At 39.6% G+C, this 20,899-nt stretch overlaps 1 protein-coding gene across 1 annotated transcript in view; it reads left to right on the top strand.

Moving 5' to 3' along the window:
* nr5a2 (nuclear receptor subfamily 5, group A, member 2) overlaps positions 1 to 20,899 on the top strand; it is a 64,372-nt gene that overhangs the window by 20,080 nt on the left and 23,393 nt on the right. The window contains exon 5 of the mRNA XM_042005913.1: positions 17,033 to 17,152. Within this exon, the coding sequence (XP_041861847.1) occupies positions 17,033 to 17,152 (120 nt within the window). The remainder of the gene's footprint in view (positions 1 to 17,032; positions 17,153 to 20,899) is intronic.

Genomic DNA, 20,899 nt, shown 5'->3' with positions numbered 1-20,899 from the left:
ACCACCTACCAGGGCAGTTTAGACTGGAGGGTCTTTTTCTACATTTTTAGTTATATTCTTTCTGCACCCACACACCTTTTTTTCATGACATATCTAGAAGCAGTTTAATATTAAAAGTGTCTGTGAATATCCGTGTGTGTGTGTGTGTGTGTGTGTGTGTGTGTGTCTGCTTTACACTGATCTGTGATTGCACCTTTTTTTTTTTTCCTCACACCCCATAACCGAGTGGAAATTAATAAGCCATTTTAGGCGTGATCTGTGAACCCTGGGAAGTGGTATACCTATACCACCCCATCACGCCTGCATATTCCCAGTACACACACACACACACACACACAGGCTCAGAGCCTCACACTGCAATGTCTGTCTTGTCAGAAAGGTCAACGGTCCCCCCCTGCAACAACCACCCCTCCCAACACCTCAATCCTGACAAACTGCAAGCGTGATGAGGTTGGCGGCCGCATGCAGTTGGCAGAGATTTGTAACTGTGTCCCTGGTCCATTGCATTTGAATTATTCTGCAGGTTGTGCTGCAGCCTCCTGCACACACTCACACCCCATAGCATGCTTCCTTTGCAACTGATGAAAAGAATGGAGTAGAATGGGGCAGGAAAAAAGAGAAGGTTAAAGGAAAGTATAAGGAGAGTTAAAAGAGACAAGAGAGGTATAGATAGAGAGGTATAGTAGCAAAGACTGACCAGAGATTGAAACTGAGCAGAAGAGAGAGGATGAAAGATGGGGAGAATGATTTAGTGAGGGGAAGCGAGGTGACCATGAGAGAAAACAGAGGACGGATTCACATATAGGGTAAGAGTCAGAGATATACTGAATGAAGATGGAGACAGAAAGATGAGTTGACCAGTGAAGAGAAGGAGAAACAGAGACTGCAAGAGAATATGAGGGGATTATGAAGAACAGCCAGAGGAGAACAGAAACGAGGGGGGGGGGAGCAATGACCAAGGGCAAGAGGAGGAGGTGGAGGAGGAGAGAGGGGATAATGAAGGACAACAAGGGAGGGTGAAAAGAGGACCACTAGGTTAAGGGGGGTAAGGTGGGGGTGTAAGGGGGGAACAGGTGGAAGGTTAATGGGCCTGGAGCGGATCCACCAGACGCTCTTGGGCTTGATATATGGGCCCAGGGCCCGGCGCAGGGCATAGGTTTTCAAAGATATATTATTTCATTTGAGGAGCAGCACCATTCTAGCTGACAATCCCACTCCCCACCATTGCCACCCATCTTTACACCCCCCACCCCACCCCAATTTCCACTAGCACCCCCCACAGCCCAGCATTTGTCCAGTGATAGATGACACCCCCCCACCACCTCCCCACTGCAACTCAAACACACAAGCACAAATACACATACAGTATTGCACCCTCCCCCTAAAAAGCACACCCACTGTTTATCTGTAGACTTTTGTTTTGTAGTCAGACAAAACTAACTTTTCCACTTGTTTTTGGCATTTTTGTCTGTGTATATCTAATATAGATGCCTTTCTTTCTCTCTGTATTCCTGTCTTGTTCAACTCTGTCCACCCTGCTGTGAGTCTCCCAGGCTGCAGCCAGGTCTTCTGGCTGGCCAGCCGTGTGTTTTTTTAAGTTGCTATTTTAGTGGTAACAATATCTGTTTGATCAGTAGCACTGGGTCAGAGCAGGAGTTGAGGGGATACTTAAGGGTGGTGGGGGCTTTCACAAAGGCCTCTTTTCATTCATGAATTATTGACCGTCACAGAAGACATCGCTTTCTTTTTCATAAATACTGTAAAGAAGCCTATCTGATTTTTTCCCCCCTTTTTAACCAATACTCGTAAAAAATGGGAAAAGTCTGATATTTGGATCAGTTTTGACAACACTCTATGGCCTCTATGGAAGGCCACAGGTTGGCTCCCCTAAATGTGTAACTGAACTGAAATGTCCATCAAAAAGCTACTGAAAGTTAGTATTCCTACTGATCATGTAAATAAATCATGCGTGTAAATGCACAATTCTGTATGAATTTCAGAAAATGTTCTTGAAGCTCTTGTGGTGTAAAATTATGTTTTTCACACATTATTTTCTGGCATAGTCAGAATGATATGGGAGAAATCAAATTTTCCTCCCCCTGACGGCTGTAGACTGAGCCTTACAGATGCAGCCATTATACATACTGGAAAGGTCCTGCAGGTCCAACCCCAGGGGATGACAGGAGGCCGGAAGGAAGAACAGGAAACTTGTTAAAAGAGAAAACTTAAGGTCGCACATCCCAGGGGAGTGGCAGTTTTGAGGAGACGACAGGGGTTAGAGGGTTTTAGCATGCACAAAGTCTGCTCATCTACTTGTTGCTTTGATGAGGGATGAAAGGCTGTCATGAAGTTCAAGTTAACAGAGCAAATGATAGACTCAACTGTCCTCAACATTTCCTCTTTCTTATACTCCTTGCTCTGTCAAGGAATTCTGGCTTGCATTTTATTCACAAACTGAAATTGCTACTTGGCACGTGAGAACACTGGCAGACCACTGAAAAGACAGACAGCTGTTAAGAGGTGGACATTACTGGATCAAATCCCTGTGCTGCCCCTCTAAACCAAAGGAATAAATTTGTTTTTCAGCTCTTGTGTGTTTCTGCTTTTTGCCATCTCACCATCCCTGTATAAGCCCCTGCTGATGTAGTCGCAATGAAAAGAAAAGATCCCCTCTCCCCCACCTCCTCTCTACTTTTTCATTTTCAAGCAAGTTAACATAGTTTGATTCACATTTGTGAGCACTTTGAGCATTCGGCAGGAGAAAAAGCAGGTTGTGTTTAAGTCTTGTTTGAGGATGATCAGGGTAAAAGCCTTTTTTATTGGCAGGTCATGCTTCTTGTTAAGATGATGACACAGGTGACTAGACTGTGCCGTTAGCCTCAGTGGGCCTCAAAGTAACACAGTTGTTCTTTCACAAGTTGCGAACAGTCAGTAAATTGAAAGGAAAGGAAGTGGGAAGGAAAGACAAAGAAATTGGGTAAACAAAGTGGATATGAGGACTTGATTTAGTTGGCTGGGCTGCTAACAAATCAACTCAACAGCATGCAAACACTTTGCACACTGCACCAAAGTACAAAGTAACTTCCTCTCTCCCTGATAGAGATGAGCAACATTAACATTTTATTCCTGGACATTTTATTCTATTAATGCCTCTTATCAGAAACTCTACAAGCAAGAAAACAACAAATCTTAGAAATGTTTTTATATAATAACACAAGTATCTGCGGCATAGCCTATTGGTTGGCTGAAGGCAGCAGTATGTTGTCAGGCAGGTGGCAAACATACATACAGAAGCCCAGGCATTTCCTTCTAAATTGTTCCTGGGTATATGTTTCCTAAAGGTCAAAGGGCTGCGGTGTGGCTGCCGTAGCCTTATGCTGACCCCCAACCTCCAAACTAAATCCACCATGCAAAACTATGCAAACATGTCAATTCATTTGTCTTCCTCTTTGGGGCCTGCCTAAATTTTATGTTTCAAAGGAAGGATCATAAATAAAAATGACCCAATATAATCTTAAATAATATTATTTCAAACTGAATGATTTGTCCCTAAAATGTCACAGGCCAACAGTAAACAGTCAATATCAGCTTGTGTCATTCAAACTTGGGGCATGTAGTCAAAATCTTTTCATGTCAATTTTTATAATGACTTATAAAAACAATACTTCAAACACAACTGTTTAATTGGTCTTGCACAATGTAGTAAAAAACAGATTTATAGATCAATACGTGTCCTGAGGGTTACTGAACAGGAGCTTGAGGAAACGACTTTGTTCACCAGTTTGTTCTATAAAACACAAGACTTCCAATAGCTTACAAAAAAATTCAAATAAGAAAGACACATACAAAGTGCTTCTAGCTTCTGATATTCCCATGTTGCGTGGCTTCAATTATCTGCATGTAATCTGGCCTGCCTAGAGGTTGTGCTTGTGTCTGCCGCTTTCATCACCAGGCTGTCAACAGTTGTCTCCCGATGTCTATTTTTGATGCTTATTTACAGCTTTTCTATTCTGGACAGGGAGTGGGGAAGCTTTGTGAGGGGGAGGGCGGGTCAGGGGTCCAGGAGACAATAGATAAGACAGTGGTGGAGCAGAGTCGACAGCTTGCCATCTAGTTTTACACTTAGAGTTGAGGGGTATTTATATTCAACTGGTAAGGCGGGTGATTGAATTTGCACACTGTTGACTGATGCAGGCAGTTCATAGGCGTAACACTAGACATTGTGGTTGTGTTGTGACGACGGGTGAGAAATTTCAATGGAGCCGCACCAAACAGCAACCGAGCTGAGAAAATGGCTCTAGTTCTGTCGACAAAGTAGGACAAAGACACCTGTTCCATATTCCTACTTTAGGCAGTTCTCTATTTGCTGGTTTTAATTTTCCAAGACCAAGACTTTTTATTGCTCGCACACAATTCCCCTTTCCTCACCTCTCAGTCTGTCTGTCTATTTCTCTATTTCTTCCCAAATGCTATAACTGCAACTCTGGCATGGGTCATGGATAAACTATTCCATACATGTGAAATAAAGGCATGGCACTAATAATAGTCATTACAGGCCTGTGTTCATTTAGGAGTGCGCCTTCACAGAGGGGGATAAAAGCAGGCTTTTCAAGCAAGCTGAAACAATGATGAGCAATAAACTAAATATGCTGGAAAGGGACTTGCTGAGAAAGGTGTCGACAACACCATTAAAACACTAGAAATGAACCAGCGATTCTGAAAATAAATCAAGAAAAAAAAGGTATTTCAGGTGGCAAACCACAGTCCCACATGCCAAGGTTTTATGCACCACATGTTGCACCACACTTCCCAACAGGAGAAGTAGGAGCACCTCTAGGCCTGCTGTAGAAGTGCTGTAGAGAGACATCTTTTTGCTAATCCAGATGTATTCGTGGCAGTTTCTGTCAGACAAGGCCTGGAGATGCACTTCAGGGAGAAGCAGGGCCCCATCTGTTCTGCGGCATTACGGTTTTGATGCCTCATCTTCCTTGTAGTTGGATGGTTTACATATCACAAGAGCTCTGGAAATGCTCAATTAGGTAATTCAGACATTTAATTTGTGCATCTCGAGCTGTGATCCCAGTGATCTCTCGAGCTGTGCCACATTAGAAGGATTCACAGCTGTTTGCTCTAAGATCCACCATGAAATCCCCGTATGTACAACCCCCCCGGAAGGAAAACAAAGAACAGCCATCCCAGCATGTCAAATGCTAATGGGGATATGTGTCTTCCACCCTCTCAGACAGAAAGCATCACAAAGTCAGTCTCTGCATTTTAAAACAGCTTTACTCTTTTCTGTTGCGTTGAGGTATATTGCTTGTGTGTGTTTGTGGGTATGTGTGTGAGGTGTGTGTATGTGTGTGTGTGGGAGAGAAATAGACTTAAGGAGGAGGATCTCTACTATTCTGAATAATACAAAAGAGTAAACCCTTTAGCCTCCCGTCTTGTTTGTCTCATCTCTTTTTTGTCTTCTTCTCATCTTAATTGTTATTGTCTGCCACTGGAGTCATAATCTTTCCAAAACTCATGCAGGTAAAGCATTCTGAAACATAAATACAACATAGATGTAAGCATTCAATACTTTTCCTCATGATTATTCAATAAATGTAAGGTGAATCGAAAGACTCTTGTCTTTTTTTATTGTCAAAACACAAACATGTGCATGCAGACACGATTTTTTCTCACATCCGTATATTCTGTCCCTTCCACCTCTACCTTTCACACTCAGCACCCAAACAGCAAGTCATAAATCGCAGCATTAGCTCAAATAATGATTGCGCAGCGCAAAAATCGAATGACTGAGGCTTAATGCCTTGGAATTGCCTGGTAGATTAAGTTCTGAGTATGTGCTAGTGTGTGCTTGAGGGAATTTGTAGAGGAGGTGGGGGGCTCTGATAGATCAATAGAATTCTATGATCACAACGTCCCAGCCAGGAGCCTCACAGTCAGTCTGCTACAGCAGCACTACTTTACATTTGGATGTTATGCATTTGATCATTTGATGGAAGAAGAAGGTCTGTAGGTAGAGGTCAGAGCAACAATGAGTGTGTGTGTGTGTGTGTGAGTGTGTGTGTGTGTGTGTGTATGTGAAGGGTGGGGGGGTGGTATAGATGTTATTACCAAGGATTTGTCTGTGTAAGTATGCAGGTCCTAACATGATTGCTTGTAAGTGTGTGTGCGTGTGTATGAATGAAAGAGGAAGGGTTACTTTTGGGAGATGCCAGTCCCTGGGCTGCATGTGTATTAGCAGTCTAATGTTCATGTGAATAATTGATTAGGGCCTCTCTGTGTTTTTGATAATTAGTTGATAGCTTCTTAGCTTTAAGCCCTAAGATTTCATTTGTGTGTGTGTGTGTGTGTGTGTGTGTGTGTGTGTGTACGTGTATGTGTGTACAGTATGTGTGTGTGGTGGGGGTAGGTTATCTACTTGCGGAAACAATAGTGTCAAAAACAAAAGAAAAGAAAAAAGGAAAAAAATGTTGTTGCCTCTAAGCCATACAGTTATGGATTAACTTTCTAAAGAAATTAGACAACAGTACATACATGTCTTTCTCATAACCTACTTTTTTGTTTTGTTTTTGTGGCCCAACTTTTTAAAATTTTCTTATGGTAGTGTTTCACATATTTTCAGTTTGGAAAGTTGAGCTCAACTTACCTCTTTCACATGTCAGAAAATTAGATGATGAAAAGAAAATTTACCAGCCGTTACAAGAAGCTGCTACATGTTACCCAGACAAATGAAAAAAAAAACTTAAATAGAGTATTTCTAAAATGAAATTAGGTTTTTTAGTTTTAAGGAAATGAAAGTTGGTTTCCAGTCTGAGATGATGGGGTGGGCCATGTCTGCTTTGAAAACACTGACTGATCTGCAGACTGCAGATCTGTTTTGTTCCTCCCCTGGACTAAGTTACTAACATTGTTCAAGTGTACAGGATCAGTTTTTTTGCTCTCCTTAAATACTTAGCTGCATCATGGAGCTAGAATTTCAACCCATTTCAAGGAATCCTGAACAGAAAAATCAATGAAAAACTGTTTAACAGTCTAACACCGCAGTTCAGTAGAACATAGTACTCAGGTTTCTAACATGTTTCAACAAACTATTGTCCGACACATACAGACTAACACTGATTTAAACTACCATCAAAACATTTTACAAGTCTCTAAAACTTTACTGGCATGCCCTTCCTTGTGGTTTTGATGAGCTAACATTAATCAAAATCTCATGCAGCTGTTTGCTTGGATTAGCTTCAAAATTGTTTTCATCCTCATCAAACAATTTGTGGGACCCCTGTTCCCTGTGAATGGAAGAACACCTTGAAGAGACCCCTCTCGTCAGGATTGACATTTTTCATTACAAGATAAAGTTGATCACATAGCAAGAGCTTTGTGTTGATCTGCTGTGACCTTCCTCTTTAAGTGTCCAACTACAGTATATCTAGGCTGTACTTTCACAAATGTACTGGATCACTTTACTATAGAAGTCTGTTTTTTTCTTTAGTTTGTCACCCATCTGAATCTACCAAACAGACTTGTTGTAGTAGACAACAATAAACATTGCATATATGAAAAGATCCATTGAAATTCAAGTCTAGCCGTGCACTGGTCCGTTCTCCTGCCATATTGATTTTTCTATCTTTCATATGCTTATGCATCGAGTAAAAACAGAATAGGAAAGTTTGGGCGTGCTTGCTTCATCCTCAAATCCCTGCACTGATATCAGACTGAGAGAAAGGCTTGTTGCTATCATCAACGTCCTTGAGAAAACAAGACGTTCCTCCCCTGCAACACACAGGCCCATTGAGGTACTTTGTTTTTCCTTCCTCATGAATAGTGCCATGCATCTCTTGGATTCTCACATATGTGTTTGTGTGTAGCTGTGCATGTGTAGTTATACTGACTAAACAACTTAACCTTATGCGCCATTATCCAAGATTTTTAGCTCTAACAATTGCTGCATCAGTTTCCCTCGCAGCATCTTTGTTATATTATTAATTAAACATCTACATATTTATTAAACACACAGCACACTTGCTTGCTTCAGTATGCATCGGTTTCCTTTCCTGTCTGAGTTGGGCTTGTATGAGGTGAGGCCAATGCAGAGCTAGACATCCTTATAAGGCCCTCAACAGCTTGACGAGGCTCAGGGCAAAAAGCACAATGCATGGTGTAAGTGAACAAAAGACAGCTTGCCCAACTACCAAATAAATTTTTATTTTCTCTTTCTGCAAAAAGTCTGGGACACAATAACTGATGCCAGGGTTTGTAGACAGAGGAAAAAAAGTGAAGATGGGATGAGAGCGAGACCGTGACCAATCGAATGTGGAGTGTTCTCAGGGTGAAAGGTCAGCCTTCGGAGTCTGTTAATGTGGTCACCGTGGGAACCAATCAATCTCAGTGCCTCTGCAATATCGATCAAATGTGTGCATGTGCACATACACGGAAACACTTGAACACACAGGATTCTTTGTGCCACACACTCTTACAATGCAGCATTTATTCACTTATATGAAGTCATCTGTGCGTTCAGTTCAGCACACAGTGACAGACAATATGCAACAAAACACACAAAATGCCATGTCTGATGCTTCTCAGAGCAGAGGTTTTAAACAACTGCAGCCGGGCTTGAAAGCACACTGCTTCGCTTCAATCTGAGGTTCAACTATCCGATGGACCCTCCTCTCCAGGAACAGACTTTACCAGGGAGGCTGAGAAGGGTGATTCCCCTGTAGTTGGAGCAGATCCTCTGGTCCCCGTTTTTGTCAAGAGGTGCACCATGCCAGTCAGCCAGTCAGCCAGTCAGCCAGTCCACAGACACTGTCCCTAACGTCCAAGCAATGCTGCAGAGGTGTGCCAACCAAGACAGCCCCACAGCATCCAGAGCCTTAAGAACTCTGGGCAGATCTTGTTCAGCCTCAGGGCCCTGGGTGTGACATTTGGGTTAAGAGTGAACCGAAAGGAAAACATAGTGCGCTGTAGCACAGAAAGATAGGTGGACAACGATATGTGCATTATTGATTGCTACATAGTAAATAAAATACTGCATGTACTTGGACATATCTTCAAAATCAATGAAAGAGTGGAAAGGATTCAGTATTTGAATGTTTTACTAATTTACAAGAACCAATACAGCAGTGCAAAAGTAGGCTACTCTATTACATGTGAAAGTCCAGCATGAATACTACATAAGTAAAAACAGATATGTATTAGCAGCAAAATGAAGATAAAGTATTAGAGCAAAAATACTAGTTGGTCCTTCTGACTAATATTAAACATGATTGCATTAGATTATTAATACGATAGCATAAATGGCATTGTTGCAGTTTATGGGGGGGGGGGGGGGGGGCATGCTGGTTTGAACTACTTTATAAATAGTTTAATACCTAAAGACACCAGATACATTTTGGGTTTTATGAGAAGATTATTGGGAGCTGCATAAAACGATCATTCTAAAGTTAAGCACAAGTTCCTTAAGATTGTTCCTAAGCATACTACTTGAATAAATGTACTTTGTTACTTTCTACCAATAGGAAAGTATTTAGACAAGCGAGAGACAAGGAGAATAAAGCGGCGCACGTCATCAGAGCACACACTTGTCATAGTTAATCTGCAGAATATTTACCAACTAGTCAAACATGAGCTCAGTCTGATGTTGCTCACACTTTGTACTGTGCAGCTGGCGGGTTCAAATCTGCACAAAGTCTCTTCTGGCTGATTTGGAAATTCACATTCTAACATACAGCCGATCATAATCATGTCCATCACAACAAAGCTGCATAACATACATGGAAACACGTGTTGCTACACTGTTTCTGGTCCACTATTCAGTGGGTCAGCGAAATGATAACCTATAGTTGTCTCCACACTTTCCTGTATTTTTACTCAACTCATTAAATACATATTGTACCCAAATGTAATAAAATATCAGATATTTCTCTTTAATAATCTTTTAAATGGATAGCACATGAAAGCTTCTAAAGCTTCAGAAACTATAAGTACTTATTCACAAATGTATTTTTTCTCAAAGTCAGAGCACAAATTTGCCACAGAAACAAGGCTTGCTGCATCTTGTGTGATATTTCTGAGCTCACAGATGGCCTGTGGCATCTCAATGGCTGCTAAGAGACATAACAACAGTGTAGGATTTCTGTGTGCTCGGTTGGAGATAAACATACAGGGGCATTCTCCACTACCTGATCTGTTGGATTAACGATACACGCAACCAACAAACAGGTGCCAGTGACATGAAATGCTGATAAGCATTCATACAATGATATACATACAGTTACAACCCGGCTCAAAGCCGACAAAGGAGGAGAGCAATCACATGATTTACATCTAAAAATAAGTTTTATTTCACTTAAAGGGAAATTAGTAAAATTGCAAACTTGACTAAATTAATTTCAGATGAGATGAGCAGACTGTTTACTGTAGGTTAAAGTGATGAGCCAGTGATGCCAAATAATAGTTATTCAAGTTTTTTTTTTTTTTTTTTTTTTTCAGTTCAGTTTGAATTCTTTCACATGGTTGTGTTCATTAAGCGACGTGGCTTAAATCCAGCTGATGACCTTTGCTACGTGGAAATTTTTCCCCATTTGTCTATGTAAATACATTTAGAATTAAGACAAAAATCACGTTTACATAACAGTAGAAATAAGTATTGTTTTATCTGGTTATCGGAATACAGGCTTATGTTTATTAACTACGAGGCAAAATAGAAGACAACCAACAGGTGTATGGGTAGCAAACAACTGATTCTGGTTGCTTAATTCCTCAGTTTGACTGTAGTCTAAAAAAAAACTCTGAGCTTTCCGCTCGGTACATTATCATCGGTATTATCATTCTTCTCTTCAGCGTGCAGCCCCTCTCCTGCTCAATTTGCAGCACCACCTGTCACCTGTTCATTTTCCCAGCAGTCTTATCGCCCTACCAGCCATAGCGTCAGGGTGAGGCCCAAATGAACTGATAAGTAAGAGCTGGTTCAGTTGAAGTGAGAAGGATAACACAGTTAAACTCATCAGAGTGTGGAGAGGAGCAGTTCAGAGTAGGGATACCTTTCCTATACCTCTCCTGTCCTATAAGGTCATACCTGCAGCATGCTTAGAGACTGTGGCTTGTAAAAAGTTCTGCTTGTCTAAATTTATATGCTGTTGCAATCAAGAGATGTTTGGTGCTTGACTGAGCTGCTTATTTAACAGAGAATTTTACCTCCCCCGCAGTTTGGTCTTTGTTAAAATGATAGGAAGGGCAATAAAGAAATAAAAAAAGCTGACAGCAAGATTATATCTCAGGTCAAGTGGGTTGTATGTGTTTCCACAGTTAAGAGTATTAACTAGTCTAGGATGTGTGACACATTGGTGGCCAATTAATTCAAATTACCAAAGATCATCAAAATGATGTTGAGGGTGATGGTACCCCACACTGAGACTCCTCGAGTAAATTAATGAACTAAAGTGGAAACGAGCTACAGTACACTGACAAGCGCAGCATAATTAAGTGTTTGCAATGCTGAGAACAACAGGCGCTGTTCTAGGTAAATTAATGCCTGTTCCCAGGTGTATACAGGGCCTGTTCGGCTCAAGGCGAACAGATGCCAAGACAGGTTTTGCACCAAAGGATGGCTGCTAGAGACGCACAGGCATTGATGTGAGCTTCAAATCTCACCTGTAGTACTCCGAGACAGCATTGATTCTCGTCCAGCAGAGAGAGGAAAGATAGAAGTGCAGCTATTGTTTATGTTCAACTCGTTTGAGGCAGAAAAACTCACAATCTGCGTATGTGTGTGTTCTCCCCCTGCATAAGAAAAAAAAAACAAAAAAAAAACAAGACTCTCTCCATTCATTAAGGTTCCACAGAAGGAGATTCCATTAATCTGTTCATTAGGCTACATCAAAAATTGAACTACTTATTAAATTCAGATCCAGCTGTGTACTCTCGTTAAAGCCCCCCATACCGTACGGAGCTTAACAACGGTTGTGGCACAAGACCAAAACCCGGCCACGGTTGAAAACGGAAGAAAGATTCTAGTACATTGGCCTGTTTTGACTGAACACGCCATGATAATTGCTGTGCTCTTAGCAGGGGGCTATGAATAAACATTATTTTTGTCAGCAAGCTTCTGAATGCTGCATTTTCAATTAATTTACATTTGCACAGATATGGAGGGAATATGTGCTCTTAATCACTGTGTTTTATTTTCTCAATTTCCCCCAAGTCTTTTCTCATTCTCTCATTCCCTGTCTGGCAGTTCCATTTCCCATCTCTACTGGGCTCTCCTTCTTTTTCTACCTCTCTCTCTGGAAAATCCCATTAATCTCAGCCAGTGGTTTTGAACAAAAGCTATGGGCTAAGCGATTGATCCAGGCATTGATCGCACTCGCCTGAACGATCATAAAGGTGTTAAATTGGTTTCTTGGAGGATATGTATTTTTCATTGCTAGCTGCTGCAAGTAGAAGTTTCTGCTTGGATTTTTTTCAACTTGTCTTCTTTTTCTTTTTTTTTTTTTACAAAGCCAAAAAGTGTTGATGATATTTAAATATTAAATAGATCACACCTTGAAAAGTAGCCCTAAATGTGGGTTTTGAGGCCAGTTTGAAGCAATTTCTGGAGACTGTTTTCTGTATGAGCTCAAATCTTCGTAGCTAAATCTTTGTAATGAGTTTTGCTTCGTCCAAGGACAGGTGGAGACTTGGGATTTTTACTGTTGAAGCAGAAGCAGGAAACTGTTTAATTTATAATATGCTGAATAATTTTTCTAATTCACACTGTATTCTGTAGCTAAATTAATATACTGTAACTCAAAATGTGTATAATTTCTCAACAACCAAATGGTAAAGTGTCATTTTAGAGTCAGGTCCCTGTGTGCTTTTACCCAGTAAACAATGTCAGGAATAAAAACAAGATCAGGGTGTCTTAACAGTAAAGTTCATTGATCACAATTTTTAAGTGAGATCAGTAGGATTAAAGGAGCAACAAAGAAAAGAAAGTACTAACTAATCAAACGTTTCATTATCTTGCATACAGTAGTGTTAGAAATTAGAATCTAATTCTTCATAAATATGAAAACCTGCTAAACATGCACATATATGCTGCATATTTTATATTCTTGTAAGTAACTACAGTTTTGGATTGTGAAAAGAAGCCAGGATTCTTTTTTTTTTAACTTAACAGGTTGAGAAAGAGAATGCAAACTTTACACAGAAAGTCCTGTCCAAGAATCAAACTGGGAACCGACTTGTAGGAACCACCCCAACACAAATATAACATGATTTGCTTCATAACGGAGAAAAACTACAGCCTAAATCCTACTCAGATCTGAAATTTCTCAGTTTCCTGTGATGTGAAGATGTTAACAAATGGAACCCAGTTTAATATCAAAAGTCAGATTAGTTATAACAAGTCTTACTTTAGCAAAAATTGGAGGATTGAAGGGAAACAACAGCATTAATTTTGTTTGTTTTTTTTTTGTTGTTTTTTTTTTGTTTTCTTGTGAGTCAACAACTGTTTCCATTGCTGTTAAGCAGAACTGTTATCTAAATTTTCCATGTCTGTGTTGTTAAACAATGCAAGCCACTAGCTTAGGGCTTTTGTGGAGTAGTGAAACTGGTGACTCTTTTCAGCAAATGCTTCATTTGTACTTTGCCATGTCATATCCATGTAAAAAAAACAAAAAAACAAATGAAAGACAAAAAAAAACAAAAAACAAAACAATTACAGGTATATAATGTTCTACACAGAGTTTATATATATATATATATATATATACTTTTTGCTATCATGTAATATAAGACAAATTGGCCATTGATTTCATGTGGGTGTTCATTTTAGCCTAGCAAGCAGGCAGAACATCTTGACTGTTGCTTATTTGACAGAGCAAAGGAAGAGCTTGTCATGGAAACAACTCATGTCACTGGTACTTAAAAGGTCAGCCAACTGAACCCCAACCCCTGGTCCACCCTCATGCCTGTCTGTCTGTCACCAGTTCCCCATTCATAGTGGGTGTCCCCTGTCCTCGTCTAGGCTGCTATCACCCGTCATCATCCCTTCTGAGCTGCCCCTCTTTGATGACCTAGGCCTCTTGTCAGAGAGACGCTTCCAGGCAGGCAGAGAGAGGACAGGCCTTTGATGAGGACCCCGACACTTGCCAGCATCAGTGACAAGCAGCAGAGTCTTTTGAAGCACTAGGGCTTTACATTTAACCACACACACGCATACACACACACTTATCACACGTGCTTCCAGCATCCATAGATGGAGAGACGAATAGAAGTGGAGCTGGGTATAGTGTGGAAAACTCCCTCCTTTCCTTTGACTCCTTTCCATGCTTTCTGATGGTTTTAATGAAGGCATTTGAATTTGGCTTTCGTCTTGTGCTTGAGACACACAAAAAATATATATGGGTGGAGATAATAGGAGTCCATGAGGCTGTCAGAAATTTTGGAAAAGGACAATGCAGCTTTGTTGTATTTTTTCTTATTTTCTTGAACTGATTAAAGACAACTGAGAGGTTCAGGATGCTTCAAAATTGGTAACTTTTTGCATTTATTGCAGTAAAATGCTACCATAATATTTTATTAATTGTATTTTATTACACCATAGGCATGATAGAGACATGATGTAAGACAGCATCAAATATCTGCTGCTTAACAAACATACAGCACTCCTCTTATGGGTGTGAAGAACCATCGCATGCCATCAAAGGGTAACTTTACAGTGTGTCATTTCTTAAATGACAAGGAGTTCTAAAAAGTTACCCAAATCATAGTCACTACAACAATCAAAACTGTTGAAAACAGTTACAGTCAGAAGGCCAAAGTGTTTCTTTCTCCAGCTATGTGAGTTGTCTGCTGTTATGTCTGCTTGAAATGTAAATAGACACTGTTTAAAACTAGCCGTAAATCAGGAGTCAAAACAATCCTAATCAACAAGAACTACATGTCAGACTTGGCCACATCTGTAGCCTTGTCATAATAGCCAATAAAGTCTTTGACTTTGTTGGCAGAGCGACAATGGTTGACATCAAATGAGTACTTAAGGTCATCTGATATGAACAAATAGGTCCCTTTACAATTTCCCAACAGCACAAGAAAAACATTCCTTTCAGGTAGCTTCTGCCCTGCCTGTGTCTAAGTCACAGCATTGATCCACATTCTTAACCCTGCAAGTGGTTGACATTGGCTATGATCACAACAGTTCTCACAGACTCAAAACAGCAAAGCATTTCACACATCATCACAACATCCCAATGTGACCACGTTATTCCCAATAATACCACAAAGAGCACATTGTTTCCTCATTCCTGTCGTCTTAATGTGGCCCTTTTTTTGTCCATGTCTGCCTACGTGGAGTAATGATTAACACAGTCAGGCATGGGAAGAGTCTAGCCGCTACAATAGAGGGGGTTGTTTTGGTTCACAAATCTACCGTTTATCCTGTGTCAGCTTCCTAAGTTCACCTGGCAGATCCATGGGAGCCAGCGGCTGGCATTCAGGAGGAAAGAAAAACCCACTACTTAATCATTATCATCTGCGGAATCACTCAAAAACTTTGGGCAATGGGCAAACAGATAAACCTGGTAACACTGTTAAATCAGGCACGTAGCAAAGTGCTTTACTGAGTGTGGAAAGGTTCACATGAGAAAGCTTTAGAGTGAGAACTGGGGACTTTTGAGCTTTGTGTAAGGTTTCAAAAAACACCCACCTGATCAATACCGATTGACCTGTGAGCAAGCTTACCCTGCAAACAGCTGCCTGTGATACTCACAAGCTGCTAAGGCTGACACAGTGCATCGCTTTGTGTTTTGAGAGTGGCTTTGCACCATGTGTGGTGTTTTTGCTTAAGTAAGGCTGGATTTCTGAGGGGCAGCATTCTGTTTAACAAAATTAAGAATAATTTTATCTTTCAAGTACAATAAATTTCAGAGTTGCTTAAAGCTGATGCAACTGTAGGGACAAACGGACAGTTCTGAACATTTCACATTTACAGGGCAGTAACAGAAGTAAAATAATACAAAAATATAACTCATTTTTAACATTTGGGGAAAAAAAGCACTGAAATTAGTGTTTAAATGGAACATTATTGTAAAGCGTCACCAGGTTCTGGCTGGGGTTTAATAGTTAATTATAGACCTTGCTGGAAAAACATAGAAAGATCAAGGAAAGATGGTGGGTGAAATTTTCTTAGGAAAAGAAAACTTTGCTGCAACAAGAATCTAACTACACTTTGACTGGCTGTAATGTATGCATATGGTTAAACTACAGCTGTTCCAAATATATTCTACAAAAAGTACATCAAGTACTCCACTTAACATGTTTTCATCGTGTTTCACTCAGGTTAATTGTAAAGGTTGTTAATTCAAATTAGAAAAGACACAAGTGAAAGATATTGATGCCACAGAGCATCATTCATTCATTCTCACTCTTCTGTTTTCTTAATTATTTGTATGAAACAGGTTTGTTTTAACTGATTTTTCAAAAACAAAGGAATTGTGGGAAATAGCTATTTCCTTTTCTTTCATAAAAGGTTTTCCTCAGTTTCTTTTGCTAAAATATATCTAATTTCTTAGCATTTAGAGAATTTAATCAGTACTTATAATAGCTCAAAAATGAGTACCAGGTCATTTCACTCAATTTGGAGCCTTCCTTATGAAAAAAGGATTATTTATCTGGACTGTGACTTGTTTGCTTTGAGCTAACAGAGATCTTTTCTTTGTCTGATACTAAACGTTTTCCAAACATTACTTGAGTCATCTGATGACTTTGTACATGTCTTTGTGTTTTGTTTTCTAAGCCCCACATGCACATGTAACTTATTATGTTACCGGAAACACATTTACTTAAAATTTCTACAAAGACAAAAAGCCCAGTTAAACAATAAAGGGGACAGTGACAGACATACAATCTGCAGTGATGACAGGTTTCTTACTGTGGATATGACATTTAGTCACATGAACTAGGACTGTTGTTACAGCTGTATAGGAGCGGAAAGACAAACAGATGATCTGATGATTGGTTTTTTTCATGGATCTTTAACCAGGTGGATGACCAGATGAAGCTGCTGCAGAACTGTTGGAGTGAACTTCTCATCCTCGACCACGTTTTCCGGCAGGTGGTGCATGCCAAGGAGGGCTCCATTCTATTGGTTACAGGCCAGCAGGTGAGTTGGTGAGAACCCACATGGAAAACTTCCAGTGACTGTTTTGTTTTGTTTTGTTTTTTTCTCCAAACTACATACCACTCATTCTCTACAGCACCTTCATGTTCCTGGAAGCTTAATTGATTCCACAGCCATAGAGGACTTATCAGTTAATTAAAAATATATTGTAGATATGAAGTAATGTCGCCTGATTTATCTGTTTGTCTCAGTGCTCAGATGCAAGTTGTACCATTATGAGTGGGTGGACAGATAATGAATGTAGGCTAAATGTGTTATTGTGTTTTACTGGTGTCTTTGAGAAAGTCGGTGGGAGTCGTTGCCTGAGGCCCCAACAGAAGTCCTCAACGTTTCAGGATGGTCTGCTGATTTCTGTTTTAACCTCACACATGCTTTCACAAAGCACACAGTTCAACAGAACACACAAACCCAAAGCATACAGCAATTCGCTTAATCTCATCCAAACAAAACATTTTTTTAACAGACTTCTTCTGTACACGAAAAGGTGAAAAAAAACTCATTGGGAATATGCCTCTCACTCTTCACATGGCTGTCAGTGAGATGAAATGTCATAAATCATAGATTGTCTTGCTCACCAAAACATTGCTTCCCAACAAAATGTTTTACAACAACAGAGGCTGGTATAAATATTGAAGCAAGACAAGTGTGTGTGCTTTGTGTGCAGGGAGGGGACTCCTTTCTAATTCCATGATTCTGAATGAAGACAAGGTCAAGGTGGTTTTTCAGTCTGTAGTAAGTTGTACTGAATCTATTGTCAAGAACATGTTAAATAGTATAATGACAGAGAACAAGAGGGTTAATTATAAAAATTTAAAGAAATATAAGAATTGATAGGAGAGAGAAGGAAGATGGAGTAAAAAAAAAGAGGTAGAATAAGGGAAAAAACAAGTAAAAGAATAGGAGTTGAGGAGGGACAGGAGAGGAGATGATGAGCCGAAGCAGATGAGGCAGTTTGAAGAGAAGGAGGAGGAGGGGCCAATAGTCAGGGGAGGTGCAGGTCAGTGGTTTCGTTTGCATAGTTTGGTTAATGAACAGCTGGTGTTAAGGAGTGTGTGTCCGTGTGTGTGTGTGTGTAAATGTATGCATGTGGCTGTATGTCAGTGTGTGAAACAGTTCATTATCTCCTATTATTCTCTGCCTGGCCAGGGGTGACAGCGCAGCAATAATAACAGGGATATTTAGACCACAGTAGCAGCATCACCCTAAGCTAATGCTGCACAAACACAAACACACAAAGAAGGTTTGTGCTAACAAACACAGCAGGTTTTCCACATTGGTCTGGAATGTGTTATATGTGGGAAGCTTCGAGCATTGTGAAGAGACACTTGGAGAACATTGCAACTGATCTGGTATTAGTGCATAAATAAAAAGCAAGCTTAAAATTTTCAGAGCTCTTTTTTGTTATTTAGTTACAACAAAGTGTGATTTTCTTAAGGTTTGCTTTAGAATGTTAAGATTGTCTTAAAAAGTTAAGGAACTGGATTCAATAAATTGAGGTAAAATAAGATTTTTGAGGGGAAAATTTGTACCTCAATAGGACTTGTTGCTGCTATTTTTAGTCCAGTATTAGCCCAGTATTGGATTTGTCATACCTCTTACTTCTATTCTGTTTCCCTTCTTGATGACCACTGTTCAATGGAGACAATTGCAGATGAAGCTTCACTATGGGATCAATGGGATCAAAATAAAGTCATAAAGATTTTGCAGCTGTAAATAAATGTTTGCAAATAGTTTCAGTTTGTATTTGTAAATCAAGTTTGTCATCCTATAAAAAAAGACAAAAAAAACCAAAACATCTGCCTGAAAAATTCAAGTTTGCTAATGTGCAGAAAAAGATTTGCATGGTTGTAAAAGGGATGCGCAGCACAAAACAGCATGTGAGACTCTGAAGTTGGGGTTGTTAATTTTGTCCCTGTCTTTTTACATCTTTCTGATTGGATGGTGACTAATTAAACTGTCCAATCAGAGAGCAGACAGTTTGCTGTCCTTCTGCACCGCTACAGGCTCTTAAAGGGGAGTAGATTAATTTTAAAGACAGGTGATGGTGCGACCAGAGTGGTTTGTTAGATGACATTGGATGTGACAACCTCTATGACAAAATGAATGTGATGAAGCTTGTAACATATTCAGACAAGACTATATGATTCAGTCCAGGTGTGGTGCTGCAAAGTGAATGTGATAAACTGTTAACTGTGATAAACACAAAATCTGTTTTGTGCTTTGCATATGTGGACTGGATGTTAGCAAAGGAACCTCTATTATTTTCCACAAATACAAATCTTTTTTACAACCATGCAAATCCTTTTCTACACATTTGCAAAATTATTTTTTTTTTTTTTGCAGGATGACAAACTTGATTTACAAATACAAACTGAAATTATTGGCAAACATTTCATCCCAGCTTGTGGTAGGGGTTTCAGACACTGCTCATCTTCTGCAGATAGTTTATTAGGACTACCTCTTCTGCTTTTTCCATTCAGTTCTTCAGTTTCCTCAAACCTTTTAAAGACACACTGCACATCACAATCATATATGCTAGGATTTTGGTTAGTATTTCTTTGAAAATACACTTTTTTTGACGCAAAAAATAAAGTGATATGCCTGTCAAACACTATTATCTTTGGTATTTTTCATAGAAAACAAAATAATGTGTGTTTTTCCAAGACACAGTGACATGATAACCAATACAAAATTTTAAAGTATATCTTTATTGCTCTTTTATTGCTGGCAAAGTTGTGTGAGAATAGGCTTACATCCATGTCCCATTATTAATTTATTGTTGCACAGAAACTTATTATTGCAACTGAATCTTCTATAGGTGCATCACATCTTTCACAATGCAGTGAAAAAAGATTTTTTTTTCGAAATAGGACAAGATGTACCATGATACATCATGCAATCTGTGCTAGCAGCAATGGTAATTTGTTGCCATGATAATGATGATGTTAGTTGTTTGAAGAAAAGTGTGACTTTAGAGCAGAAGCTTCATTCACATGGATCATTTGATCTGATGTGTCTTTCCTTTTGCTTTGAGACACATTGCCTCTGCTGTTGCTACACTCCACTCATACAGACATTTGAAAAGAAAGCCATTGAAGCAGCAAATTGACTGTTACAGCTTGTCATTTTCCTTTCGCCTTGCTTTTTATGCTTGTCCTTACATTTGTCTTTACATGCTTGCTTATTCCTTTCTTTTCTCATATTTAATTTTTTTCTTGCTACTGCAGCATGTTGTCATGTCACCAACTTCAGAGAGAAATGGCCATGAGTGCTTGTTCTTTATCCTGTCATAGGATCAAACACAAAGTGTAACTTGTACAAATGTGTGCAAACATCAAATGACAAGGATTGCACTGATCTCTTGAATGATTAAGCAAGGCCTTGCAGCTTGGCAGTCTGTATAAATTCTGGTATTTTGATAGCACAACGCTTCTGGTGTTTGCCACATGAAATTCAAATGATGGAGCGAAAAAAAAAAAAAACAGATTCTTGCACACATCTTTGCTTTCAAACAAGGTAAATTTTCTATCTAGCATCTTCAACACACATCAGAGGCCACTAAGCATCCAACTAAACCCTCCTTCCATATTCATGTTTAATGTTTGACTCAACTCATTCATCATTTCCATGAAAGGTTGAAATTTGAAGGTTTATTCATATATTTGTCCTTTATGTCTTTCTAGCAGGGATAATAAAGCACTATTGATTGATTGATTGATTGATTGATAC

This window comes from Melanotaenia boesemani, chromosome 14 (assembly GCF_017639745.1).
Source record: "Melanotaenia boesemani isolate fMelBoe1 chromosome 14, fMelBoe1.pri, whole genome shotgun sequence".
Taxonomy (NCBI): domain Eukaryota; kingdom Metazoa; phylum Chordata; class Actinopteri; order Atheriniformes; family Melanotaeniidae; genus Melanotaenia; species Melanotaenia boesemani.
Note: the sequence above shows the minus strand (reverse complement) of the source record. Positions and strands in the feature narration are given on the sequence as shown.